The sequence below is a fragment of the Pteropus vampyrus genome, unplaced genomic scaffold (assembly GCF_000151845.1).
Source record: "Pteropus vampyrus isolate Shadow unplaced genomic scaffold, Pvam_2.0 Scaffold368, whole genome shotgun sequence".
NCBI lineage: Eukaryota > Metazoa > Chordata > Mammalia > Chiroptera > Pteropodidae > Pteropus > Pteropus vampyrus.
In genome coordinates this window covers 447,699-475,210 of record NW_011889149.1, presented here as the reverse complement: position 1 = coordinate 475,210, position 27,512 = coordinate 447,699, and the positions used below count along the sequence as shown (strand labels likewise).

The window sequence follows — 27,512 nt, the reverse complement described above, 5'->3', positions numbered from 1 at the left end:
CAAAAATGCAGCTACTTCAGGGAGGGACATGCAGCGGCTTCTAGGGCCGTGGTGAGTACACAGGTATTCATTCTGTTATTTTTCTTTAAAATGGTTACATGGTTGTGTGTTGTATATGTATAAAATATTTTATAATTCTATGATGATCTTATCTTCTAACTTTTTAATAAAGAAGCAAAAGGGAGTTATGAAGAAGGTTTAAAAATAGGACTCTGTAAAGATTTGGGGGTGAGCTGTCCTCAAGGCCCAATTTCAACACTGAGGTCTACAGCTGGAGGACAATTTAAACTCAGTCTCGTTTGCTGTCCCGTTCTCTTTGGTTCCCCAGGGACAGAGATGGTGTCTTCTCTACTCTCTGACCCCATAGTTCCTTATCCGTGGTTCAGAGGGGCTGTCGCAGCCCCCTCACTGTCTCTCTATCCTACTTTTACTTGTCTTTGATTGTCTAACAGCTGGCTAACATCCTGCAAGTGTGTGTTCAAGGTTAGTGCTGTCCGGTGACCTCTGCCTTAACTGGGTCTTCCGTGGTTTTAGAATCTCCTTGTGGGATGAGGAAAGGGTCAGGCAGCTCGGGGGCTCTCCATCCGCCCTGTATCTATCGCATAGACTGTAATTGGTGTGTGGAAAATGGGAACGAAAGGGTACATCTGAAGATTACAGGAACGTGCACTGGATCTGCAGAAGCACTCTGCATGCATCGTCTCGTTTATCCTTCCTAGCAACCACGGGAGCCTGGCAGTAGTATCATGCCTAATTTACAGAAAAGGATACTAAGGCTCAAAGAGATCAAGTGTGGCTGCAGAGGTGGACAGAGGAGAGCCACACAGTCCTTCCAAGATGTCGGGCTCCTCTGGTTCCTTCTGAGTGCTTGGTACCAGGGTACCAAACACCCAGAGAGCCACCGAAACCCTTGAGGGTCATGAGAAAAGACCTCTCATGTGTTCACAGAAACCCAGAGAGATGTCCTCATCCTCCAGACCTTCTCAGAGTGAAAAGCCCACCCAGAAATTAGGGTTCAATTCTACAAACTCACTTTCCAGTCTTTCTTATGAGTAAACAGACAGCAGGGAGCATGTGGATGAGACTTTGGACAAGTCGCTGAGCTTCTCTGTGCCTCATTTAAATGGAGATTACAGTGGTACTTACCTCGTGCAGTTGTTACAAAAACAAAATGTTAATATGTTCATAGTGCTTGGAACAGTGCTGAGCACGTAATAAGCACTAAGTGTTGACTATTATAAAGTTATCATGATCTTCATCTAAGTCACTCAGTGACTCCTCCAGAGTTTCAGCATGGCTGGCTGCTGGATTGTCCCCACATGTGCCTGAGGAGTTAAGTTCCTGGTTTAAGCTCCAGAAGAAGGCAGAAAGGTAGGCAGACCCAGGTGATTGAGGAGGAGGTTGGCCTGGGTGAGCTGAAAAGGCAGTGGACTCACCACTCACTGTTTGCTGGGAGGGGCCCCCGGGCTGATGGCCGAGCATTGTTTGGACAGGGCTGCTATATATCATTCAGCTAATTGGTCTGCTATATATCATTCAGCTAATTGGTCTAGAGAACTCTATGTATTCTTTCTCAATATTCTGAATTTGTGGGTGTGGTTTTCTTTTCTTTTTCCTCTCTCCCCCCCCCCACAGCCACTGCACTAGGTCTCTGGGAATCTTGGTGATCAAAGCATCATGGGATCCTGGGACCAAGGTGATGCTATGCATTGAGCTCTGGGAGCATCCGGAAGGAAGTATCCGTCATAGATTTTAGGTTTCAGACAGGGCTGAGGGAAAATCTGCCGGGCTGGCTTGGGAGAAGTTCAGCTCTCATTGTCTGATGCAATTAGTGAGACTGACTCTTCCATGAGTTTTAGGCAAACTCAAATGCCTTCCAGGGCCAGGCTGGAAAATTAGTAAGCAGAAGGAAAGGCATGCTGGGGACAACAGAGGGACAGAAGGAGCAGCCACTGCTCAGTGCCACACGTTTGCATTTAGAAATATGGACCCAGTGGCCAGATACTCTGACGTGAAATCTGGATTTCTTTACATGAAATCTCCAGATATTTAAATGTTTGATAAAATATTCTTGATCTTAAAATTTTTTTTTTTTTTTGAAAAATGTCAAACATACAGAGAAACAGGGTGATAATATAAGGAACACCCACCTCCAAAGAAACTCACCCCTCAGATTTTACACTTTTAACATTTTGTCGTGTTTGTTTCATGACTGCTCCCCCTGGGGCAGATAGCTGAAGTGATGGTCATGATTCCATACAGCAGAACCAGGTTCTTCGCAGCAGAGCTGTCTTCGGAGAAGGAGTTCGATCTTACCAGGACTCTCAGCCCTGCCCAGCGGCCTCAGGGCCCCCATCTGCTTTGGCGCCATCTTCCTCCAGAGGCCTGTGCTGCCTCCGCAGGGGACCTTCCTTTCGTCTTGCGGTTCCCCCATCAGCAAATGGGTCCCGTGTTCCAGGCCATTTCCACAGGACCCAGGGCGAGGGGTTTCTGGGCTCTGCGCGATCCTGATAAGGCAGGCCTGGGCCATGCCTCACTGGCTTTAGGCAAAGCCTTGCTCTCCCGGCCAGAAAAGGGAGGGCCAGTCCCACAGGGCTCTGGGGCTGTTCTGGCCCTCGGACGTGGTTTGCCTGGGAGTACTGCCGGGGTGGGCGTGGAGGTGGGGTTGGAACAATAAAATAGGGTCCTAGGCCTCAGGATAGCAGGGGCAGAGAGACGATGATGGGGCAGGGGCGAGGCAAGCACCACCGAGGCTTATTCCTACATCTCTGAACCACAACCCCGCCCCTTCAGTACACAGAAGGCCACTCAGTCAGCTGTGTGATGTCCAGCCAGTCACTCAGCCTTTCTGAGTTGTAAAATTGGGGATAAAAAAGGGGGAGGAATGTTGGAATATTAAATATGGATGCTCCTAGTGTGATGCCAGACACTCAGAAAGTATGTGATAAACATTATTTTCCTTCCTTCTTTCTTCTCTATAACAGCTTCCTGCACCAAGGAAGCTAGGCAAACTTGAAGTTCCCCAAAGGGCAGAGAAGCCACAGTTGGGACTCTGTGTCCAGAAATCCTGCCAGAAATGGATGCTTCTCCCAGGGAGCACAGGTAACAATGAAGTGCTGAGACCCTGGGCAAAGGCATGCTTGGGCGAATGGCTGTTGTGGAGGAGATGATGTCCCCAAAGACCCACCCTCTTACCCAGACCCACCGAGAATACATATTCTTTGTGTAGTAAAAATCTCCAGCGCTGAGACCTTGAGACTCCCTGCCCAGCTGGAACTGGAGTTGTCCAGAGCCGTCAGCTTCTTTTTCAAAGGAAGGGAAGGACATCTTGACGGTCATCACCACCCTCAATCAGAAAACAGAGTCCTAAAACAGAGAATCGACTTGTGTGCCCAGGCCCCACCCCCACCCAGTTTAGTCAGAATCTTTGGGAGTTGGGCCATGAGTATTTTTTAAAGTCCCCAGGTGCTTCTAATATGTAACCGGGGTTAAGAACTTCTGGTCTTGTCCAACTGCCTCAACGCAGAGATAAAAACACACAGGGAGAAACGCAACCTCAGAAAGATTAACATAAATATTTATAAAGTGACAGAGTGTGGTACAAAGTAGGTACCCCAAAGAGGGAAGCTATTATGATTTCATTATTTCTATTATTGCTCTCTTAGGGCTGGCTTCGTGGACATGGGGCTGTACGGTCACACAGTCCCTCAGGTGCAGAAGGGCCCTGTGCTTGGGTTAATGCTCTGCTGGCATTAATTTTTTTTTTTCCCCTTTGCGCGGAATCCTGCAACTGAGATAGCCTGGTCCTGGCCCTAAATCACACAGCTCTTAAAAGCAGAGTGGGTTATCACCCCATTAAAGAAAGATTAGGGCTCGGAGCCTTGCTGGATGCGGGCCGAGGAACCTTCATCGCTCGAGGAGGTCCCTTCTGTCTGCTCCATCGCCGGGAGGAGGCTGTCCTCGCATCCTGTGGGAGAAGCAGTGCAGACTTTAGCGCCCCTTCTTACTAGCTGTGAGAAGCCCTCTTAGCCTCAGTTTCCTCATCTGTGAAAGGGAGACTAATGCCTGCCTCGCAGAATTACTGTGAAGAGTGCCCAGAATCGCGACTGTTCGTTCCACTAGGTACAGCCTGCAAAAGATTCGTATCTGTTCCACTAGGTACAGCCTTGTCAGCACCCCAAGGTCTTTCTTCTCCCCGGGAGGCCCAGCTATAATAATTTCCGAGACTTCTGCTTTTCTCACACAAACTAAGGTGGAGCCGTCCTGGAGCAAGTTTTCATTGTGGAGTGGGACAGCAGGCTTCAGAGTCCTTTAGTGAAGAGTAGCTGCTACTGCCCTCTGGTGGTGATTTATCTGTATCCGCACAAATTTCTAAAATTCTGAGAAATGCTTTTTCATAATATACGATTCAATTAAAAAAAAAATTCGTTGCTACTCGCTAGGCACGAAGGACACAAAGAGAGGTGGAAATAGTTCTTGGTCTTTCAGAACTCACAGTTTAGGAAATGAAGCAAACTCTTAGAGATAGCTTGAATACAGCACAGTGTGCCTTAAATTATAATGAAAACAATGACTCCAACTTCTGCTTCCAGACAAAATGAAGTGGATGTGTTTACTCCTAGTCTTTCTGCTAAGTAACGCTACAAACTCTTGGACATTCTACATGAGAAGACTCTGAAAATTTGAGAGAAGAGGAAGACTGGCAGGGGATCTTGAGACCCCAGGAACCACATGGCAGTGAGTTCCCTGAGGTTTTATTTTTGTGTGTTTTCCGTATACATCCTGACTGGATACCGGAGATGGCAACGTAATAAATGAATGGATTCCAGCCAAAAAGATGCCCCAAGAAAAGTATGCTCTCTCTAGTCAAAAGACCAGGACAGGGACAGACTAGGAAGCTCTCCAAAGCCCTTATCAATACCAAACATATTACATGTTTTGCTTATTTGTTTATTGTTTGGCTTCCCTATTAGGTTGTAAGCTCCTGGAGGGGAGGGAGAGTTATCTGTTTCATTCCCTGAAATGATTATTTGTTGAATGAATGATAAACAACACAACAGGTGTGGACTATTTTAGCAAGTCCTTGACACGTTAACAAATGTTTGTTGCTCTAAAATGACAGTGGGTGGATCAGGAAATGTTTATTTTTTCAACTATTTATTTTATTCTCCACGTCCAGCAGTCTCCTCCTGCTATTGTGCAGGATCTGCTTGGTCTCTGTGGTTGACTGACTTCCAGGTCCTACCGGTAGTCTAGCAGCGTGTTCCTTAGGGCGCTGTGTGTGTTGGTGGCCTTGGCAGGAGGACATGATTTGTACAGTCTCTAAATGATTAGTAGTGGTCTTTCTTAAAATAATTGGCTCAGAGAATCTCAGAATTGGAAGGAAATTTAAAGGCGGCCAGTCCTAGCTAGAGAGCTTAAATTCTTCTCTGCTGTTAAGACCAATAATAGCAATGGCTCCCATCTAAAGTCACAACCTTCTCTACAATTGATAATTCTTTTATTGCAACGAGAGGATTCTTTTCATTCATTGAGGATATTTCTATGACTGTAAAAGTAACAGAGAAGTAGAGTTGTAGAAAATTTAGAAAAATTCAGAAGCGTAAAATCAAAATTTTAAATCACCATACTCTTGTCACCCAGAGACAATCAGATGACTTTAGGTGCACAGTATTATTCAGTTTAAATATAGATAGATAGGACTTTGGGGGATCTCACTGCATGTGCTGTTTTGCAGTCTTTTTTTTCATCTAACATTACGTATAAAAACATTTTAAAAAGCTACACGACGTTCCTTCCTGTTGAGGGCGTACCATGCCTTATTTAATCATTCCCATTCGAGCTGTTTCCAGTTTTTTTTCAAGTTAAATAAATTCTATGATGTACGTACATCTTTTGTTTGTATCTGATTACCTTCTTCAGAGACTCCTAGAAGTTACTGGGGCAAAGGGCGTGGACTTTTGATTTTTAATAACTTTTTCTTAAATTACAGAAAATTAAATTCTTCACACCGGACTTTATTCCATAGAAAGTCTAGGGTGGCTTCAAGCCAGTTGGATTCAAACCATCCCCAGTTCCCTTCCGGTACCGTTTGCAAGGATTTAGTAAAAACGTCTCCCAGCGGCCCCGCCCACACCAGCGGAAAATCGCCCAAACGCAGGTCTCCTTCCCAAAAGGGAAACTTAAAGACACAGCCCGCTAGCACCACCTCTTTAAATTTTAAAACCAAGGCCCAGACCAATGAATGTTAAGGTTCTCGGGTATCACAGCGCCCCGCCCGTAGTCACGCCCTCCATCCGTCAATCAGAGGTTTTCTCCAACGCTCTTCCAGTCAGCGCCGAGAATGGGCGTCGCTTACGTAACTTACGTTAGGCAAGCGACCAATAGGAGCCGAACCTCGGAGCCGGCTCCGCCAATGGTAGTACTTCTTGTAGAGCGCGGGAGCCTTTTTTTACCAGGACCCCTGGGAGGAGTGAATGGCGCTGCTTTCCTGAGGCTGGGGTCTATGGGGAGAGCCCCAGCCGGATCCCTGTGGCGGAGTCGCGTCGGACATGGCCTGCTGTCGCAACGTAATGCTGCTGCTGGACACCGCGGGCGGCACCGCTGGCCAGAGCCGGGTCCGGCGGTCTGCCCTGCGCCTCCTCATCTACCTGAGTTGCCGATTCGGCCTGGCCAGGGTCCGCTGGGCCTTCCGGTTTTTCGACTCTCACGGGGCGCGGAGCCGGCCCTCCCGTGTGTCTGACTTCCGCGAGCTGGGGGCCCGGTCCTGGGAGGACTTTGAGGAGGAGCTGGAGGCCAGGCTCGGGGACGGCGCCCCCGGCCCCCACCTGCCCGGCCCGGCGCCCAGGGCCACCTGCACTCACAGCGCGCTGATGGAGACGCTGCTGGACTACCAGTGGGACCGGCCGGAGATCACGTCGCCTACCAAGCCGATCCTGCGCCGCAGCGGGAGGAGACTGGTGGACGTGGAGAGCGAGGCCAAGGAGGCCGAGACTGCGCTCGGGGGCTTTGGGAACGCCGTCTTCCTGCTGGCCCCCTGTCCGCATTCGCAGAGGGAACTGCTGCAGTTCGTGTATGGCTGCGAGGCCCAGGCCCCGCGCCTGCCGACCACTCCTAAGCAGATGATGGAGAAGTTGCTGCCCAAGAGGGTCCAGGAAGTCCTGATCGCCCGAAAAATCACCTTGTACTGGGTGGATAGCACCGAGAGGTCGAAGGTAAGATCATAGGGAACTCAGATTTAGTGTAAGGTGTCCTCCTGGTTAATCAGAACTTGACAGCGTCTGCAGAGCACCCTATAGACCCAGAGTGAGACTTCCACGACCAGCATGTGTCCCTTTAGAAGGAAAGTCACAAATAGGGACAGTCTAAGCAATAAAATAGGTAAGGTAGGTTCTCCGTACCTACTGTCAAAGCGTTGAAGGTCCTTCACAATTTGGACCCCTCTGCCTTCCTTCCCAGCTTATTTTTCTGGCATGTTGAAACACAGTCTAGTTGGTCAACAGGTCTGACTGCTTGTTTTGTCTTAGTCATCTGGACTACCAGTGCTCACTCTGCGGTGCTGGTGTAAACTTCATTCATTCTGTAAGGCAGCTACTCAATCTCAGCTTCTGAGTTTCCCCGACACTTCTCTGGCACTTTCCCCTTCTCATCATATGTTCCAGTTGTTCAGACTGTCACCTTTCATCAAGTCTAAAAACACCATAATAAAGGCAGGCACACACATCTTTGTCTCCACTGCAGATGTGTACCGAACATTGTAGGTATTCAGTAAGTACTTGTTGACTAAATGAATTCTTATGTACTTATAGTCCCAAATGGCTAATTTGTTTTTTTGCTGAGAAAGTAGGGCCCCTGTTATCGTCAAGTGCTGTGATGTGTGTGTGTGTGTTTATTATTTTTAATCTTCACCATTTTCTTCCTGTCATGCATTAAGCCAATAAATATTCATTGAGAAGCCATCACATTGAGTACCTACTACACTATTTTAGCTGCTGGGTTTACCTTCTAGGGAGAAGATATGTTAAATAAGGAAGATTGACAGATCGAATGGCTTAAGTAAATGATAAGATGTCAATATGCTGAAGAAAATTAAGTAGGGTAAAGGGATGGGAGTGGGGCAGAGAAAGTAAAAGGAGTGTGAATGGATGGTGTACATAGTTTAAGTGGCAGTCATGGAAGGTCTTTCAGAATAGGGAATTGAATGGTGAAGGTTTCCCAACATTCCAGGGAAAGGGAAGAGCTGTTGTAGAGGTCTGAGTGAGAAATGAGCTTAGTTTGTTTAGGGCTGGGGGGCAGAGGGGTTGGATGGGGCAAGGAATGAGAGGGGACGGGAAGTCAGTAGGAGAGGCCTACCTGTAGGGCCAAGGTCGAAAGTGTGGATTTTGTTCTAATTCATGGGAATGTGGTTGAACCAGGTGACAGATGGGATTCCACTTGATAGGAGTGCGTTAAATTGTAATACAAATGGAAAATGAGCAGATACTGAAAATGAATAATGATATATTGTGTTAAAATTTCCGACATGCTTTTAAGTACAAAGCCCCCAAAAGGTGTAGCAATTGCAAACTAGGGCAGCAGTGGCTTGCCCAAGAAAAGGTAAACATTTGGTAGAGAAAATGGAAACTTAGAACTTAAAATTTGTTAAGAATTTGGCAAATCAAGTATTGGATACAGTACAGAACACATAACTGCTTTGTTTGAAATAATATCAAATCATATCTAAGATTTTCTTCTGGAAATGTATTATATCAAATACTGGCTAGAAATGAGTCTTAGCAGATGAACAGATTCTTTTTCTGGCTTTTCAGAATAGCGTTAAAATAGCTAGATTGACAGGCTCTTTTAAAGATCCCTTCCGCTTCTGACATTCCACCATCGGAGGGGTCTGGTCTTCTTGGAGGCTTCTCACGTCTATTATTAGGTTGTTTCTCCTAAGAAAATGCCCATCAGATAAATCTTAAGCTTTTCCAGAATTTTTCTTTTCTGGTGAAGATCTGTTTGTTTGTTTGTTTTTCCTGTTCAGAGCTTATTGCCAGCCACACCGTGGAGGCAAATGGAAGCCTTAGGCTCTGTGCTTGGGGAGCCCTCGCCACATGGGTAGAGAGGAGGGAAGAAGAGAAAGTACAGGGCACGCCCTGCGGACCTCAGTCTGGGAAGTAGAACTGGGAGAAGCAGAACCTGGAATGTTTATTGGGGAAGGAATCCAAACTCACAGAACTCTGGCCAAGATACAGGATGCAAGGGAGCATAGGAGACCCTTAGCACATTTTCCATTTCTTCAGTACGTATTTTATCACATCTGCTAGATGTGCTGGGTGTGCCATTAGCGAGCCAGACAGATGTGGTCCCTGCTCTCTTGGAGCTTATATCTTGGATATTTCTAAATCTTCAAATTTGAAACTACCATTAGGAAATGTTTGTCACTTACTCTATAATATGTGTAAAAATGAGAAATTTCACCATAGTCCATATATATACTGTTTGTGGATTGTTTTTTTTTTTTTTCACATGTTACTTTTTAATCAAAAGTTAATTTTCTTTCAACTCTTATGAAAGTTTTACCTTTCATTTTACAAGCATTGTTTCTCTCCTGGCAGATCCTCTGGCTGAAAACAATTTCAATAAATTTTTTGTTTCCACCAAATTTTTCGTTTCCCTTTGGCAGAAAATCAGGATCTGTGATATCTGAACTAGCCATTCCATTCTCCTCCATAGCAGTGAACACGGGCATGGACAGGACACATGAGTGGTAACAGGAAAGTCAAATTCATTGATCAATCTGTTATAGCATTTTCCAAACTCATCTGCATAACTGAAACAAAGGTTTCATAATATATTGTTTATCTTAGCTACATGTGATATTTTCTGTTGTTTTTTCTTTAATGTTGATTATAAACTACTCAATTGATCTGACAAAGTTTACATCTAATCCATCAAAGGATCGTGACCTTCATTTTACTTTATTTTTATTTTTTTATTTATTACGGTGACATTGGTTAATGAAATCCAATAAGTTTTGAATGTACAATTCAACAGTAAGTCATATATATATGTATATTTGCATTGTAGGTTCACCGCCCATAGTTAGATTTCTTTCTGTCACCACATATTTGACCCCTTTGACCCCATCTACTTCCCACTTCCACCCTCTGGTAACCACTAGTCTACTGTCCATGTCCATGAGTCTCTCTCTGTTTGTCTGTCGTGCTTATTTGTTGCTTTTAGATTTATATCCCACGTATTAGTGATAGCATGTGGTTTTCAACTTTTTCTGTCTGGCTTTTTTGGCTTAGCGTGATTATCTGAAGATACATCCATGTTGTCACAAACGGTAGTATTTCATCTCTTCTTATGGCTGACTGATATTCCATTTTATGTATGTACCACAGCTGCTTTATCCAGTCATCTATTGTAGGACACTTCGGTTGCTTCCATGCCCTGGCCACCATGAATAATGCCTGCTATGAACATCGGTGTGCATATATCTTTCAGATATATGTTTTCAAGTCTTTGGGGTAAATACTCAGTAGATGAATTGCTGGATCATATGGTAGATCAACTGTTAGTTTTTTGAGGAACCTCTATAGTTTTTTTCCATAGTGGCCGTACCAATTTGCAGTCCCACCAGCAGTGTACGAGGGTCCCTTTTTCTCCTCATTCTTTCCAACACTTGTTATTCTTGTCCCATTGAAAATAGTCATTCTGACGGATGGTATCTCATTGTGGTTTTGATTTGCATTTCCCTAATAGTTAATGATGTTGAGCATCCTTTCATATGTTTTTTGGCCATTCGTATGTCTTCTTGCTGACCTTCATTTTAAAAGCACTATCCAAGATAGTCCTGGGCTTTTAGACTGGTCTTTCATTGTCTTGCTGTAACCTTGGCCACTCTTATGTCCCCTTTGAACTTGAACATAATGGAAAATTTGGCGGTAGACCTAGAAGACCTCACATTCACATAGCAATTTATAGTCTACTATTGTTAACTCACCTGTGGGGCAGGCAGCCCAGCACGATGAGCATTTTCTAGGGTAGGTGTTCCTATAGTTCCTAAATATCTTCATGTTATGTTGTGATGGCAAGTTGAGTATTCCATGTCACTGCAGTTTTACTCACTCCCCCGACTTTAAGATTCTAGAAGACGGGGACTATGTCCTGCTAAGTTCATGGTACGTAGAGGTTGCTCAATAAAAGTTTGTTGAATGAAGAGTCAGGATTGGCTTTTACAGAGAAAGTAGGATTTGAGCTAGATAACAGTACTGTAATTAACATCCTGTTGGTGAAGAAGGAAGGGGAAGGTACAGGAAACAAAATCAGCAAAGACATGGAAGCATCGTAAACTATAGCGTGTTCAGGAAACAGCAGATGTTTCGGTGTGCCTCGAAGGCAGGGACGAATGCCGGAAAGATGATGTGTTTGGAAAGGTTGTTGAGGGTTGGACTGTTAAGGGCTTTATGGCTGTTCCGAAGAGTCACTTTATCGTGGAGGCACAGGGAGCCCTCAGGTATTTAGAGAAGAAACATGATTCTGATACATGATTCAGAAGAATCCTCAGAGCAACATGGAGGAAAGATTAGAGGCAGGGCACAGACTTTGCAGGCTGCATTAAGAGTCTGGGTGGGAGATGACGAGGACTTTGTTGCGAGCAGCGAAGACGGAACTGAGAAGACCTGTTTGGTCTCCACACAATCCTGTGGGGTGGGCGAGTCAGCAGTGATCACCCGCCAGGGCAGGTGCCCCTGCCTCACTCCCATGATTCCTGGCTGTTGTCGTGTTATGTTGTGTAGGACAAAATTATTTTTATTAATGTATCATGGTTTTGTATTTCTTCTGACTCTTCAAATTTTATGATTTATCCCCAGTGATTTGCATCACTTCTAATCCTGGATAGGAAGTAAAATTGAAGTGCTGTTTTCAGTAAATGGACACTTTCTTGAAAGCATATTATGTAGTAATTATATTCTTGGGCTGTAGAGTAACAGGATGCTGGCCATTGTTTGGGTTGGGTTCAACGAATGTATTAATTGTGTGGTTTGATTCTTTAGTAGAGTTATCAACTTTACTTTCTCCTGATTTCTCTTAGCTTTATTTATGAATGCCTAATTTATAACAACTTAGGTTCTTTGTAATTTTATTTTAGCTTTGGGAATCCCCAGACCACCTTGGGTACTGGACAGTATACGAACTGCTCTACCACATAGGAGGCACTATCTTGCCATCTGAAACTTTCAGCCAGCATTGTATTAAAGCTGGGGAAACACCGCTTGGCAGTGACAAAAAGCTGTCAAGTGAACCTCGCTTCTCTTCGTGGATTTCAATTATGCCAACCGATTCCACTTTAAACCGTCTGCTCTATAATTCGCCTGAGTATGAAGCCTCATTTCCACGAATGGAAGGAACGTTATTTCTCCCTGTCGAAGGTAAGCAAATATTATTCAGGGTTTATTTTTTAGTCTCAGTTGCATTTCTTTCTTCAAGGCCGGGCCATACTTTCGTTTTCTTTAGAATTTCCAGCAGTCCAGGCTCTCGATTCACACTTAAAAGATGTCTAAGCAAAATCATAGATACTACAGGAAAGGATCGAACTCTGGTATAGTATAGCTGCCAGCCCATGTACAAAAAGAACAAGTGAATGATTTCAAAGAGTTTCCCAGCTGTTGGCAAAGAAAGATAATATTGTTCAGGTGCCCAGATAAATGGGTGGTAAGATTTCATTGCCTTGTAGAAGAGATTGATAAATTGAAGACCATAGAGAGATTATCATTGATAACAAATTAATCAAAAGAAGCTGAAAATGATACTTATTACCAGGAAGAGCCAGCATCTTGGAATCTTCTTAAATTTGTTTTGTCATAGTATTCACTATGTATATTCTGAATCATTATGTGTATTCATGCAGAAGAGATACATACATAAAACTGTTATATAGTATGTGTAATATATGGAAATTTTAAGAGTAGTTTTGTTCAAGCAATTTCGTCTTTAGAATTTAACTTCATAAGATATGCTATGCACTGTATTTTATGGATTTAAGAAGCGTTGTCTTATTTTTGGTAAGCAGTGAGTATCGCTTGGATATTTTTTTTTTAATGCCTACAGCACCTGGTATTCCTAGGTGGTCTCCCATCCAAGTACTAACCAGGCCTGACCCTGCTTAGCTTCCATGGATATTTCTTTCTAAATCGTAGTTATTAAGTTCTGGCACAGGTCGTGCCCTCATAATTCCCTTCCTGTAGAACTACACGAGCTTGCTGTGATGGCCTGTAGAGTCAGGGTCGAAGTGAACTAAGTGACAGTACTGGTACCTTAACTGACGATCTAATGTTCTTCTTACTATTTTATTAAACCTATTTTCAGTAAGTATTTATGTTAATATTCTTTATTTCTAACAGGAAAAGAGATTCAAGAAACATGGCCCGTCACCCTGGAGCCCTTAACCTTGCATCAGAGACATTTTCAGAAGCCGGTCAGAATTTTTCTAGAAGGCACCGTCACTCAGTGGTCCCTCCCAATGAGTGACACTTTGGGCACTGATAGCTGGATGCTCCAGGGTCCAGACGAGAGTAAATCAACTCAAAGGACATTATTTCAGCAGCTGCTAAACAGGCTCGCCGCTGAAGAGTTACATCTGGTAGGTCTCTTCCACGTGCTAAATCATGCCAATCTAATAATGCACTAGCAAAGTGAAATGAGTGTGTTTATGAAACGCCAAAGATTGCCCTACATAACATATCTCAGCGAGACAGATGATGTTTTTTGCAAATAATATTGTCCACATTATTGCATCATGACAGTGTTCATTAGTGAAGAAACAGTTTGTAAAATTGCAATTGCCTTGAATCCAATTAGGTTAAATTGTATTCATATAAGAAAAAAGGCAGCGAACCAAATAGAATGATTGTATCAGGGTGGTGAAGAGATGGGACAGTCCCCCCACCTTATCTGTGGTTCTGCTTTCCATGGTTTCGGTTACCCATAGTCAGCTGCTGTCCGAAAATATTAAATGGAAAATCCCAGAAATAAACAATTCGTAAGTTTTAAATTGCAGGCTCTCCTGAGTAGCATGATGAAATCTCACAAAGTCCTGCCTGGGACATGAGTTGTCTCTTTATCCAGCGTCAACACACTGTGCTCTCCCCGCCAGTTAGTCACTGAGCAGCCGAGGTTATCAGATCTACTGTCTTGGTATCATGGTGCTCGTGCTCAGGTGACCCTTACTTTACTTCATAATGGCCCTAAAATACGAAGCTAGTGATGCTGACAGTTCAGATATGCCAAAGGGAAGCCATAAAGTGCTTCCTTTAAGTGAAAAGGTGAGTACGGTACAGTAAGATGTTTTGAAAGAGAGAACGCATTCCCATAACTTTTATTACAGTGTATTATATTTGTTCTATTTTATTGTTAGGTATTGTTGTTACTCTCTTACTGTGCCTAATTTATAAATTTATAATTTATTATAAATTTATAATTTGTAATGTCCAGTAGTTATACAAATTTAGAAATGCCTTCTGAAAAGAAATACATACCTACCAGATTTGATTTAAAGGTGATGGTTATTTTAAACTGCCAGCACATTTTTTTACCTTACCTTGTCTTTTGCCTTCGTAACCTCAGAAGGCTTCTGTCTCATGGATCCCATCGTGACACATTCCAGAGAAAAGCTGGGTAGTCACCTGAGCACGTGTTCTGAGTTATGCGCTCTGACAGAAAGAGCACTGGGGGGTGGCAGGCGATCTGGATCCGGTCTCGGCCCTGCTGTCCACTGTATGATCCAGTAAATCCGTCAGTGGTGGTCCTGCCTCGTGATCGAGAGCATGGGTTTGGAATTCATACACACTTGGCTTCTGCCTCTTACGGGCGGCCTTGAAGAGGGTACTTATTCCCCAGCCTTAGTTCTTCCCTATAAAATGAGGAGGATGATTGTTAAACCTAAGTGGTTGTGGGGATTCATTGAGTTACAATAAGCACATAATGAGTGCTTAGTAAATATTTTTGGTTACCTTAGGTTTTTCTTAATCATAAATTGAGGGATTAGGATTAGACAGATGGTCAGTAAGTTCGATTCTAGCACTTAAACTCATCAAATCTGTCTCTTCCATGATTTTTATATTAGTCATCTTCAGGAGAAAGTACCACTCTGTCTTTTACTAAGCTGCATTCTTTATGCGGATGTTAACAGTATTCTCAACTAACTAAACGTCTTATGTAGGTTGCCAGTGTGGACCCTGGTGAAGGCTGGCCCCCCATCTCTGGAGTTATTTCTCCCCTCTCTACCAACACTACAATTCTCACCCTGTTCCACACCGAGGAGGCTGAATTTCAAAGACATTTTCTCCAAACAGTTGTGGCAGAGAACTCCCAGGAAACGGCTTCCGTTTGTTTCGATGTTAAGGACGTTGTACTGAATCAGATTCACAGTTTACGGAAAGACCCTACCGCCTCTGGTAAGCTTCTGAACCACTAACTAATCTCTCCAGGCAGTGGTTTACAATCCTTTCCAGCATCAGAGCATTTTGTCACTGCTCTTAGAAGAGCCCCATATCTATTATAAAACAAAAAAGCAAACTGTCGTACTCCAGGCAGTCAAAGTCATTATTTATGGTAATCCTGAGGGACTTCGGAGGAGGCCAGAGGCTCTGTGAATCCGCTTTGCAGTCGAAGGTTTAACCTGAAAGCTGGTTTTTAATAAAGACTGGATGTAAAACTCACGATTCTGTCCACCTTTCAGTTCCTTGCATTGTGACTGATAAGCAAACCTTATTTATGCTAGATAGATAAAAATTAATGTGCTATTCATTCATTCATTCAACAGAGTTAGTGAGTGCCCGCTCTGTGCAGGGCACTGTTCTAGGTATTGGGAATACAACAGAGAACAACACAACGGTCTCTGTTCTCGTGGAGTTTACCATCTGGTCGGGGAGAGGAGACCGTAAACTAAGGAAATTATATCGTACAGTTGAGAGGGATGAGCGCTGTAATAATAAACGGAAAAAGAAGGAATGGGGAGCATTGGGGAGGGGAGAGGGTTGCAATTCTAAACAGGCCTTGCTGAAAAAGTAATAATTGAGCAAAAAAGCAGTAGGTAGGGAGAGAACATTCCCAATCGAGGCCACAGCAAGTCCAAGGCGCTGAGACGGGCGTGTGTCTGGTGTGTCGGAGGAGCCGCGAGGAAGCCTGTGTTCGTACATCTTCGGAGTAGGTTTTAAACCGACACACAGGCTGTGGGAGCTGGAAGGAATGTGGCTCAAGGTGCCTCTCTGTGTGTCCTGGGGAGGAATGTGGTCTGTCTGCGGGAGGGGCGGGGCTGGATTCTCCAGGCGTGTGCTCATGCCTCTCCCCATCTCTGCTCCAGGCCCTGCAGCGCCTCCGGTTCCTGAGTGGGCCCAGCAGGAGCTGGGCCGCACCGGCCCCTGGAGCCCTGCTGTGCTGGAGCGGTGGTTCCTGCGCTCTGCCCTCAGCGGCGCCAGTTCAAATCTGATGGAGTCATTTTGGTAAAACTTTTTACTCATCTGGGCCTTGATCATTGAAATTAGCTTCGAGTCATTTGCGTATGTGTTGTTTTTTTTTTAACAGACCACATTGTGTGAATATAGTCTAATAATATTAAAAACTAATTACAAAGGGAGAGTATTGTTTAACGGGTCTAGAGTTTCAGTTTTGCAATATGAAGAGTCGTGGAGACACGAATGGAGGTGATGGCGGCCCAACATTGTGAATATACTTCCCTGAACTATGTAGTTAAAAGTGGTGAGGGTGACAAATTTGTGTTACGTGTATTTTACCACAATAAAAAATGGGAAAAAAATTAATTACAGAAATAAAATGCTCTCTTCTATTATGGATGTGAGAAAATATTTAGTATTAAATCTCTAAAATGAAAATGCAAACTTGTATAATGTAGCTAAATTTATACTTAAAGGAAAATGTATTGACCTAAACTATCTTTTAAAGAAGAAAAATTAAAAACCAATTAGCTGAATTCAACACAGAAAATAATACAAGAGAATAAACCCAAAAAATAAAGAAGGCAGTAATAAAGATATCAAGAAAAATCAAATAGCGAACAAACTATAGAAATCAACAGAAACAAAAGATGAATCTTTGAGAAACCAAATAAATCTATAGCATAACTGAGCAAGTTTTTTAAAAGACAAACTATTAGAAATGTAAAAGATAGAGCAGAAATTCAAAATATTATTAAGGTAAAGTTGAGATTTGTTTTTTATCCAGTTGATACAACACCTTTGTTCCAAGACAGTCTTTTTCTCATTGAATTACTGTGACTACCATTGTTCAGGTCTATTTCTGGAAAGCATCTAGTCCAGGAATTATGTTAATGCTACACTGTCTTGAGTATTGAAATCTGATAGTCTGAGTCCTCTCAACTTTGTTCTCCCCCCCACCCAGAATTGCTTTGGCTATTCTAGATCCTTTGCATTTTCATGAAAATTTTAGAAGCAGCCTGTTAATTTTCGGTAAAATTTTTGACTGAGCGCATGGAGTCTGTAGGTCAGTTTGGGAAGACTTGACATTTTAATAATAATGAGTCTTCTGATTTGTGAACATGGTTCAACTCAAAAAGGCTAAGAACTAGACATGTGCACTTTCCCCTATGAGATCAAAATTTACCCTCAAGCTCTAGTGAATAGGCGGTGTGCGGTGTCGGTGCAAGGATTGAGACATAGACCAGTGGGACAGAATAGAGGGCCCAGAAAGTGACCCACACGTGCAAGGAAAGCTTGGCGTACGACAGAGGCAGCATTGATAAATCGGAAAGAATTAGAGTATTCGGCAACTGGTGATGTGAGAATCGGCCATCCAGAAGAAAAAAGGTAAAAAATTAGATTTCTGCTTCACAGCATACACATGATAAATTCCTAGCAAAATGAAAACTCAAATGTGAAAAGTAAAACTTTAAAATCGTAAGAAGGGAAAAACCAAGCTAGGGATGGATTTCTTAACTAAGACTTAAAAAATTCAAAGCATATGGAAAATATATGACCATAATTTTAAAAATATATGGAAAATATATGACCATAATTTTAAAAATTTTGGTATGAGAAAAAAGATTAGGCGTAGACTTGGGTAGCTGTAAGCTATATAACCAACAGGATGAGTATTCAAATGAGCACAGAGATCCTAAAAATTAGTAAGAAAAAGACAAGCAATCCAATAGAAAATTGGGAAAAGAATACAAATAAGCAATTCATAAGAGGATACTCAGCAGAGCAGTAATTTGGAAAGATATTCAGCTTAGGCAAATGGAAATTAAAACCACGGTAAGAAAAAACCCACAAGATTCTATTTTATACCCATTAGTCAAAATTTGGTAAATCTGCTAACGGCACGAAGGGAAATGAGAATACTTTAGATGATAGAAATAAAACGGTTACAACCGTTTGTATTTCTAGTAAAGCAGAAATGCACATACTCTGACACCCAGCAATTTCACTTCCAGGCGTCTACGTTAAAGAAATTTTTGTGCAAAAACAAGGAGAGCTAAACCAGAATGTTCATTGCCAGTCATTAAAAGTGAAAAAGTGTGAAGAACCAGCTGACCCTTAGCAGGAAAATGGATAAAGTGTGGTATATACAACAGAATATATACACACACACACACACACACACACATAGATTAGTAAAACTGAACAAAGTAGAGCTACTTCTATACACATGAAAAGTAGATTGTGTACAAACAAAAATTGCAAGAGGGTGGTGTTATAATTTCTTTTGAAAATTTACAATATATAAAAGCAATTTTTGTTGTTTTCGATCCATATGTATGTCTATAAATAAAAGATCTGAAGCAGATAGGGAAAACTTAACAAGTATTTAATCTTGGAGGGAGGTACATACTTATCATTTCATAATGCTTTCTCTATCTTTCTGTATATTTGAAATGTTGAAAGCTTAAAAAAATCGACAGGAAAAAAGCTGGTAGTCCCAGCGGATTCAACTACTTTAACTTTCTCCTCCTAACACAGCATCATGGAGAAAGTACCATAACTTTCTCCTACTTATAAATCAGATGATAGCAGGTAATGCAAGATAGCGAAATACAAATAATACATTTTTAATATTGTGCCATTTTTGTAATTTCCTTAGTGAATAATAGCTCTAGGTGGAAGGGCATTTAATAACCACTCGTCCCCCCGCCCCACTTCCTCCTTGTCTCAATCCCAAAGCAGTTTACTGCAGTGCGAGAGAACTATTCAGAAGTCATTGTGACACTTTTACTGTATTATATCTTCTTGTATTTCAATGTACGGACACTGAATAAAAAATAACTATGGAAGCCCAGAGGTGAAATCGATGCTCTAATTAGACATGTACCATAGGACATGAAGAACCTTATGACTAAAAGTTGATACCGTATGTAATGATTCCTGGCTTTGTGAACAGGTAGCTTCTGCCCCTGAGTTTATTTAAATTATAAACGAGAAAAGGGACCTTTCCCCTCCTGAGAAAGTGTATTTATGAAGGCATCTCGTGGGGATATCTGATTAGCTTTTAAAAGGATAATGAATTTTGTTATTGTCATTTTGTCTTTAGAGCATTTTGGAAAATCAGGATTTCAGCTTTATACTAAACATCTTGACTTGTTCACAGGTTACTACAGGCTGCCTTGTCTCACAAGGAAGAGCCTTCCAAGACTGAAAGTGAATTAACACGTTGCCTCTCCGAGCTCTACCTGAGAAAGTCCCGTGAGGAATCCGCGGCGTCTAACCAGGAAGATGGCAAAAAGAAACGTATGCATGTAGAAAGGGTCTTTTTTGAGACTGTGTGTTTTAAAAGATGGACATTCCCTAAAATGAAGTTGAAACGGTAACCGAGTATAGAAGGACAAGTTATTAAATTTCAAATCTCAAAATAATTACATTGGTACGATAGTAATTAAAAAATTTAAAAGCCACGATCCTACCTTCTTGATGAATACACCATTTTAATTTTTAGTCATAACAGAAATGTAAATACAATTTTGTGCACTGCTTACAAATATTTGTTCATCTGTTACTTTGCCTTTTCAGTTACTGTTCCACCTCATTACATAACAAAATTTACAAAATTCTTACGTTGTTGAACATTCTGATTATTGTTTTTATCATTATAAATAATACTGTGGCGTGCGTCGTGCATACGATTTATTCTTCAGTGATTTCCTTAGCATAAACTTCCAGGAAAAGTCACCGCATCTAAATATGAGGAAAGTAAAAATAAATTAAAATTTAAAAAGAGAAAATGGGACGAGTAGCTCTGGGTGCAGCTAACTCTGTGACCCTTGGGAGCACCAACATCCGTTCGTTTGGCATTTATTTCCCTGTGTAAAAACCACCTGTTCACATTGAGATGTTTGGTTCCCAAACTTCAGCTAAAAGAAGAGCTGTCTTTCTGCCCTGCTGTGGCCGGGTGGAGACGCGAGGACTATCCCGCTCCGATCGTTCTGAGGGGATCTTCTTCATTTCATTATTCTTCGACCGAATATCTAATCTGAATTAAAAATAGCTTTCTGTTCAATTTTTGTAACTAAAGCAGTTCTCAATTCCATAGGAGTAAAAGTTATTTTTCTTCCTTCCCATGATGCTGTGTTAGGAGGTGTCCCCCGTACTCCAGTGAGGCAGAAGATGAACACCATGTGCCGTTCCTTGAAGATGCTGAATGTCGCGAGGTTGAATGTCAAGGCTCAGAAGTTACATCCGGATGGCAGCCCAGATGCCACTGGGGAGAAAGGGACTCAAAAGACAGCCGCTGGAAGAGCAGCGGATAGGTTGGAAAACAGAGGACGATCACTAAGAAGTTCTAAACCTAAAGGTATTCCTCTGTTTTCTGGCGTTTTTGTGTCTTAAGTCCCTGTGTCCTCTTTTATACCCTCATATTCTTATAAATTTTAATCATGTCCCTCAATGAACATTTATCGAATATCTGCCACATGCCCACAAGTGTGTTATGGTGAATACAGTAAATTGATAACATAATGTCCTCTCCTTAGATTTATGATCCAACTACAAAGAACAGTAATGAGCAGATATATGTTGATACATATACAATATAAGTAATAAATTAATAAAACTAACACCTAAGGGAGTCCATTTGGGAAGTAGAGAAATCCGTGCCCATTTGGGAAGTAAAGAAAGGGCAGGTCGGTTGGTCGTGGGCTGGAACTGGCTGAGGAGGCTTTCGAGGAGCCCGTGGAGCCCAGATTAGACTCTGAAGAATGAGCAGAGTTTCGGTGGCAGGAAGACAGGAAGAGCGTGCTGGTTGGGGCTTAGCATAAGCACAGTCACCGAGGAGGGCTGTGGCTTGACCGTAGGACGAGTGGTTGAAGAAGATTTATACGTTTGTCAGTAAAGAGAGAGGGAAAGGGTTCATGAGTAAGCGAGGGCCAGGACCTTGAGGTCTTTCAAAGTCGGGCAGAAGTTGGTCCAGTAGCTTTTACTTTCTTTTTTTTTTTTCTTTTTTTTTTTAAAGAACAAAAAAATCGGATTACAGTCTGTTTCTCATTCTCAGGGTACAGTCTACACTGACAGTGCCCGTCCTGTGGGATGGTTGTGATGATAGCTTAGGAACTTTGGGCAATAATTGAATGATGTCACCTTTGTGTCCTTTTGAAAATTCTGGAATAAGTTTTCTGCTCTTTTAAAGACTTTATCTCTGAGGAATGTAAGAGGCATAGATGATACTCAGTTTGAGTAGGACAGAACATCTTTAATGAGCTGGTAAGGTGTACAGGAAAATGGATGAGACAGTCAGAGGAGAGTGAAGTTAACAGTATTCAAGACATTGTTAACAGAATTTCCGCACGAGCCTTTTTGCAGAAATAGACCTGAATAACAGTGGTAAATTGATTTGTGACAAAAGCGGCCCAGTAATTCAATGAGAAAAGAATAATCTTTGTGACAAATGGTACAGGAATAACTGGATATCTTTATGGAAAAAACCGTGACCTTATTTTCTAAAAATATTTTGAATTTCTCTATTTTGTTAACTTTTAATATTGTTCGTTTATGTCTACGGCCATGCTACCCTGAACATGCCCTATCTCGCTTGATCTCAGAAGCTAAGCAGGGTCGGGCCTGGTTAGTACTTGGATGGGAGACTTGGATGGGAGAGGGCTCGACAAAGGAGCGGTGGCCCCTGGCAGCACTTTCATGCCCTGAGAGAGCGGCCCCAGCCCCGGCCCTTGCTGTCCTTGCACTGAAGCTAGTCAGTTCAGTTCCTCCCCATGTATGTCCCTGGTGCTTTTCACGCTGCTGCCCATGAGCTGGGTCCCTGAGCCACTGAGTTTGCAAGTGAGTCTGCGGCTGCCCTTTAAGAGGACTTCCCTGTCACCAGCCACCCTCCATCTCACCTGGTTGCAATTCCCACTGGCTTTCACAGCCAGATGTTATGGGGAGTCCTCTTCCCGGCACTGCTGCCCCAGGCTTGTCTGTGACCCTTCACTCCCACGGGGGACCTCCACAGCTGAGCTATGCTTCTTGTTCTCCGTGGCCACACTACGGGTCGGGGACCTGCCCCTTCAGTGCCTCTGCTGTTCCTACTCGTTTCCACATGGCTTCTTCACGTCCTTAGTCATCGGACTTCTGTCCAGTTAGACTTCAGGCGGTTCACAGTGATGGTCATTCTGTCATTTAAATGCAATTCTGATGTGGTCGTGGGAGGAGGCAGCACAGTGTTTACCTACTCTGCCTTCCTGGACAGAAGTCCTCAGTTTGATTTTTTTTTTTTTTTTACAGATTTTAAAACCGAAGAGCAGCTACTGTCTTATATACATGAAAATTACCAAAAGACTGTGGCCGCGGAGGAAACCGTATTGTACTCATGTGCCCGGAACATGATCTCAGCCATAAAAGCGTTCCTAAAGGCCAAGGGCACCCAGGAGTTAGAGGTACGGGAGCCGGAGGTTGCGCGGCCTAAGTGTAATTGTTGCTTGGTGGGTTTGGTTCGTCAGTTTATTGTGCAGTACACAATTCAGAAGTGATAAGATGAGCAAAGAGGTGAGCATAATCCCAGGTCTTGGAAGATGGACATGGCAAACTAATAAGGTGGAAATCAAGGAAATGGTCCAGGGGGGTCATTACTTGCCTTCTCCCCTAGCGGAAGCTCGGTCCTTGGCTTCATTCCAGCTGCATGGGTTTAACCCGTGGCCTTCACCCTGGCTACACTTTAGAGTCACCTAGGACTTTTTTAATAGCTGATGCCTGACTCTCTCCAGAGCAACTGGAACAGGTCTCTGGGGGTTGAGTACTGTTAAAAAGCTGGCTAATGATTCTTACGCACAGGGAGTGTTGCAAACCACTGTTTTTGACCGTGTACTTGCTTTTATTCATGGTTGGGGATGCCAGGCTCTGCTAAAGTGAACGGAGGAGTTGTTTACATGCTTAGATGTCTCAGTCACCACTTAATAATCTCCTTTAAGAAAGTGCAAATTTGCGGGCTTGCTTTATCTGTGCCTGCTTGCTCTCAAATAATTTTTTGCCATGTTCTTTTTTAAAGATATAAATGAACAATATCCATTATGCTATTTTTTATTCAAACGAAAGAAGGGGGAAATTTGTAAGGGACTGTGCTTCCCTTCTCAGGGGATTCATTAGCTGTGAAAAAAGTAGAAGTAATGTCGTCATGTAATCGGTCATGCTTTTGTATTGTCAGGTGAACTGCCTGAATCAAGTCAAAAATAACCTCTTAAAAACTAGCAAAAGCCTTAGACAGAATATAGGAAAAAAACTGGATAAAGAAGAGAAAGTCAGAGAGTAAGTAACTTACCTTTTCTTTTTTTTTTTAACCATTTCTCTGAAACAGAGCCCCAAGAGTTGCTTGTATCTGTTTAAAATACATTGTCCATTGCTCAAAGAAGCTTTTGTAGCCAGTTCTTTATGATCTTCTAATATGTAGTTTGACTCACCTGTTTACCTGGTGACCGTATTATTATTTAGAGAAAGCAGTGGTCCTTTGTGGTTGTTTTTTCTTATATAAATAGATATATACTTAAGGAAGAAGCTTTTGGATAAGTGGCATTCAAAGTAGATATAACCAATTTTTTTTGTTTTTGTCCCCCCAAGGTACCAGCTTCAGGTATTTCTTCGTCTGGAGGTGTGTCTGCAGTGCCCTTCAATACAGGAGAGTGTATGCGATATGGAGCAGGTGGTCGAGGAGGCAAGTACAGAGAGCTGAGTCGGTGGGCATCTGCCACAGCCACCTCCGGCTCTCCTGCAGAGGGCACTTAGGAATTGTCTAAAATCTCTTTCAGGTGACAGATTTGCTGCGCATGGTGTGTTTAACTGAGGATTCAGCATACCTAGCAAAGTTTCTGGAAGAAATTTTGGGATTGTAAGTTTGATGACTGCTAACTTTCAAATTATTTTTTCAAGTACTACATAAGTGTTGTTTCAGAAATATGGAGTTGTAAAATCCTTCTCATGCTGGGTAAGGGAGGGAATAGAGAGGGTGGGTTGGTGACCGACTGTTGCATGTTTAACCGATATCTTTTCCACAGGTATGTTGACTCTATCCCAAAGACACTTGGGAGTCTTTACCACAGCCTAGGGTTTGTGGTTCCTCAGCAGCTGGTTGGTGTCCTTCCTACGGACTGCTTCAGTGATGATTCCATGACACAGGAGAGCAAGTCGCCACTTCTTTCTGTGCCTCCTACGTCAAGTGCCCATAGGTCAGGGTCGGCCGGCACTGAATCTGACCAACTGGAGGAGCTTCGCACCAGGTCAGCTAAGAAGAGAAGGTAAGAGCCCAGGGAATTGAAGAACTTAAGGACATGTTTAAACCATAGTCTAGTTGTCTTTGTTTATAATTTATTGAAATAACAGTTGCCCTTATGTCTGAATCGCAGAAGGCAGTTCTTGGGGTTCCCCCTGTATGTTCCCTGGATAATTTGAAGAGTGCCAGAAGCATGTGACAGTCTTCGTGTTACCCAGGGAACCTACCGTGTTTATTAAGCAGTCCACAGTGTCTTTCTTGACTGTCCACGTGGGGTCTCCAGGAAGTAGTAGCCGTTTATGAGATAAGCTCAGAGTTTCCACTTACTTTTTAAGTTTTCTTTGAAGCTTTTCATTGTTCATAACTAGTTGAGTTTCTAGTAGTCAATTGCAGAAATTCTGGGTTAACTTTTTTTGCGATAAATTCAGGCCAACACCAAGATAACTGACTTGTATTTAATTAATGTTTGCTGTTAACACTCTAGTTCTAGTCTCACTTAACCTCTATTGAGTATAGATTGACTCTTTCTCTCCATTTTTAAAAGGAAAAATGCATTGATAAGACATAAAAGCATTGCAGAGATCTCACAGAATCTTCGACAAATTGAAATTCCCAAAGTGACCAAGAGAGCTACCAAAACTGTAAGTCATTTCCGAGAGACAAGAAACATCACTACCGAGTTGTTCCTTCCGGCAGGAGTCGCACCATAAATAAGAACGAAAGGCAGTGGCTCTGCATTTATGACACGGACATTGCAGCACGCAGAAATAAAATTGGACATTCCCATCTAATCCGAGGAATAAAGAAATATGTATATTTTAAAGATTAAGCATGTCACCCAAAAGTGATAGTTAGAAGTAATATAAAGAAAAAAAGCACACAAAAGTTAGGAATGAATAAGTTAATTCAGAACCTAATGTAGATAAGAAAACTCAAAATAATGACTAGCCCAAGCAAAGAGGTCACTGAAATACAATGTACAATTATAATAGGACTTTGGCTGAATTCCAGAAAGTACTTTTCAGTACATATGTTTTATTTCTGTAACAAGTTAAAAAGGCATTAAAAGGGGGTCGCTGTCATGAAGCCAGATGGTAATTGTTTTTTGTGGCAATAGACCTAAGGACTTGACAGTTAGTTTTAAAAAGAAACGCCTGGGTCGAGTCCATTTACTGAATAGAACTGGTGTCTCCCCCAGGAAAGGAGATGAAGAACACATCAAGAGCTTTGAACTGCATGAAATAATGAGAAGAGTTAAAAGTTTATGAAAATTAGCTTTCAAAGCATTCATTATCATTATTATTATGATAGTTTTCTGCTCTCTTTCTCGAGATTTATAACTGTCCTTTGGAATCGGAGGTGGGATTTCTTTTAAAGAGTTAGTAGTGTTCATGTTCTTAGTAGATCTTAATAAGTATAAGTGAATAAGATGCAAATCTTACATATCCTGGAATCCTGATTGCAGAGTGTGAAATCCACAGGTGGACGACGGCAAGCGGGTGTCAGACCCCCTCTCAGCAGAGCTTACACTGTCACTGTCTCTGTGGTAGTGGTTATTGATTGGCCTAAAAAGTTCACTTCTTTGAAACTTGATTCACTAAGATCTGGATTTGATTTCGGTTAATACAGAACATCATTTGTTAAGTTTCTGCCCCTATGTGTTAGTTCATTCCTTAGTCATTACAGTGGCGTAACTGAAAAATGAAACAGAAAGATCTTAAAAATGATCCTGCTGTTGAGATCCATCTGGATTTTAGACTCTTAAATCCTCTACTATAATAGCAAATAAGTAGCAGTTTTATATGGAGACGTTCCTAAGAGTATAGGCACCCTCTAATTAGTTTTTATGGATTTTCCACCTACTTTTTATGTATACAAAAGGTATACATACTCACCATTAAAAAGTTGAAATCATATAGAGTTAAAAGTTAGAATGTCCCTTCTCCATTAATCCTTCAGAAGTAACCACGGGTGATGATTGCACGTATCCCCTGGCCCTTCTTTGTACATAACCAGTAACACACCAAAGGTTTATATGCATGTTATACGCACAGATACACGTAAACGTTATAAATAGTTAACCCACTGTACTTATCATCACACTTTTTTTTTTACGTTTTCTCCATCACGGACCTCTTTCTACGTTAGTTTATATGGGTCTCCTTCCTTCTCAACTCTTTTAATGTCTGCATTGGGCAGATGAACCATCATTTATTTACTTCACTCTTTATGGAAATTTAAGGTGTTTTTTATTACATATTACAGTGCAGCCTTCAGTGTCCTTGGAACATATATCTACTTTTGTGCATTTTACAGCAGTTTCTGTTATGGATTCCTAACAGAGGAGCTGTAAGGGCCAGATGCTTCAGGTGCAAGTTTTATTCTTTTATTTTAAAAGAATGCCCATTTTCTTATTAGATTTTCTCACTTTTCAGGAGAACTCTCACCCATCTCTTCAGCAGCCTCCACTCCCAGGGAAAGATACAGTGCAAGGTATACTTGGTCCTCAGCGTACGTATTTATCGACCTGAACGACGAGTCTATTTTGATTGCATGTATTTAAGCAGCTGCATAATTATAAATTATAGTTTCATATAGTTGCTGGTTAGTGAAAGATATCCAAATTCCATGTGCTAGGAGAATAAGGTGATCTCAAAATATCGCTTTCTGCAAAATAACTGGCCTGAAATCCTAAAAAAAAAAAAACCCAACAAAAAAACCCACCATTATTGTGAAAACCCAAAAAAGGGAAAAGATGCAGTGAAGCTGGTTTCGAAGAGAGGAGTTTAAGTGTGGCAGCTCAACGT

General features: G+C 42.2%; 1 protein-coding gene across 1 annotated transcript in view; it reads left to right on the top strand.

Annotated features, from left to right (window-relative positions):
- Positions 1 to 6,429: 6,429 nt before the first annotated feature.
- Positions 6,430 to 27,512, top strand: part of TICRR (TOPBP1 interacting checkpoint and replication regulator) — a 34,115-nt gene continuing 13,032 nt past the window's right edge. The window contains exons 1-14 of the mRNA XM_023522996.1: positions 6,430 to 7,214; positions 12,140 to 12,419; positions 13,392 to 13,630; positions 15,209 to 15,443; positions 16,352 to 16,490; positions 19,609 to 19,748; positions 20,590 to 20,808; positions 22,731 to 22,882; positions 23,647 to 23,747; positions 24,057 to 24,150; positions 24,245 to 24,324; positions 24,491 to 24,730; positions 25,250 to 25,346; positions 27,141 to 27,228. Of these exons, the coding sequence (XP_023378764.1) occupies positions 6,552 to 7,214; positions 12,140 to 12,419; positions 13,392 to 13,630; positions 15,209 to 15,443; positions 16,352 to 16,490; positions 19,609 to 19,748; positions 20,590 to 20,808; positions 22,731 to 22,882; positions 23,647 to 23,747; positions 24,057 to 24,150; positions 24,245 to 24,324; positions 24,491 to 24,730; positions 25,250 to 25,346; positions 27,141 to 27,228 (2,767 nt within the window). The 5' untranslated portion in view covers positions 6,430 to 6,551. The remainder of the gene's footprint in view (positions 7,215 to 12,139; positions 12,420 to 13,391; positions 13,631 to 15,208; positions 15,444 to 16,351; positions 16,491 to 19,608; positions 19,749 to 20,589; positions 20,809 to 22,730; positions 22,883 to 23,646; positions 23,748 to 24,056; positions 24,151 to 24,244; positions 24,325 to 24,490; positions 24,731 to 25,249; positions 25,347 to 27,140; positions 27,229 to 27,512) is intronic.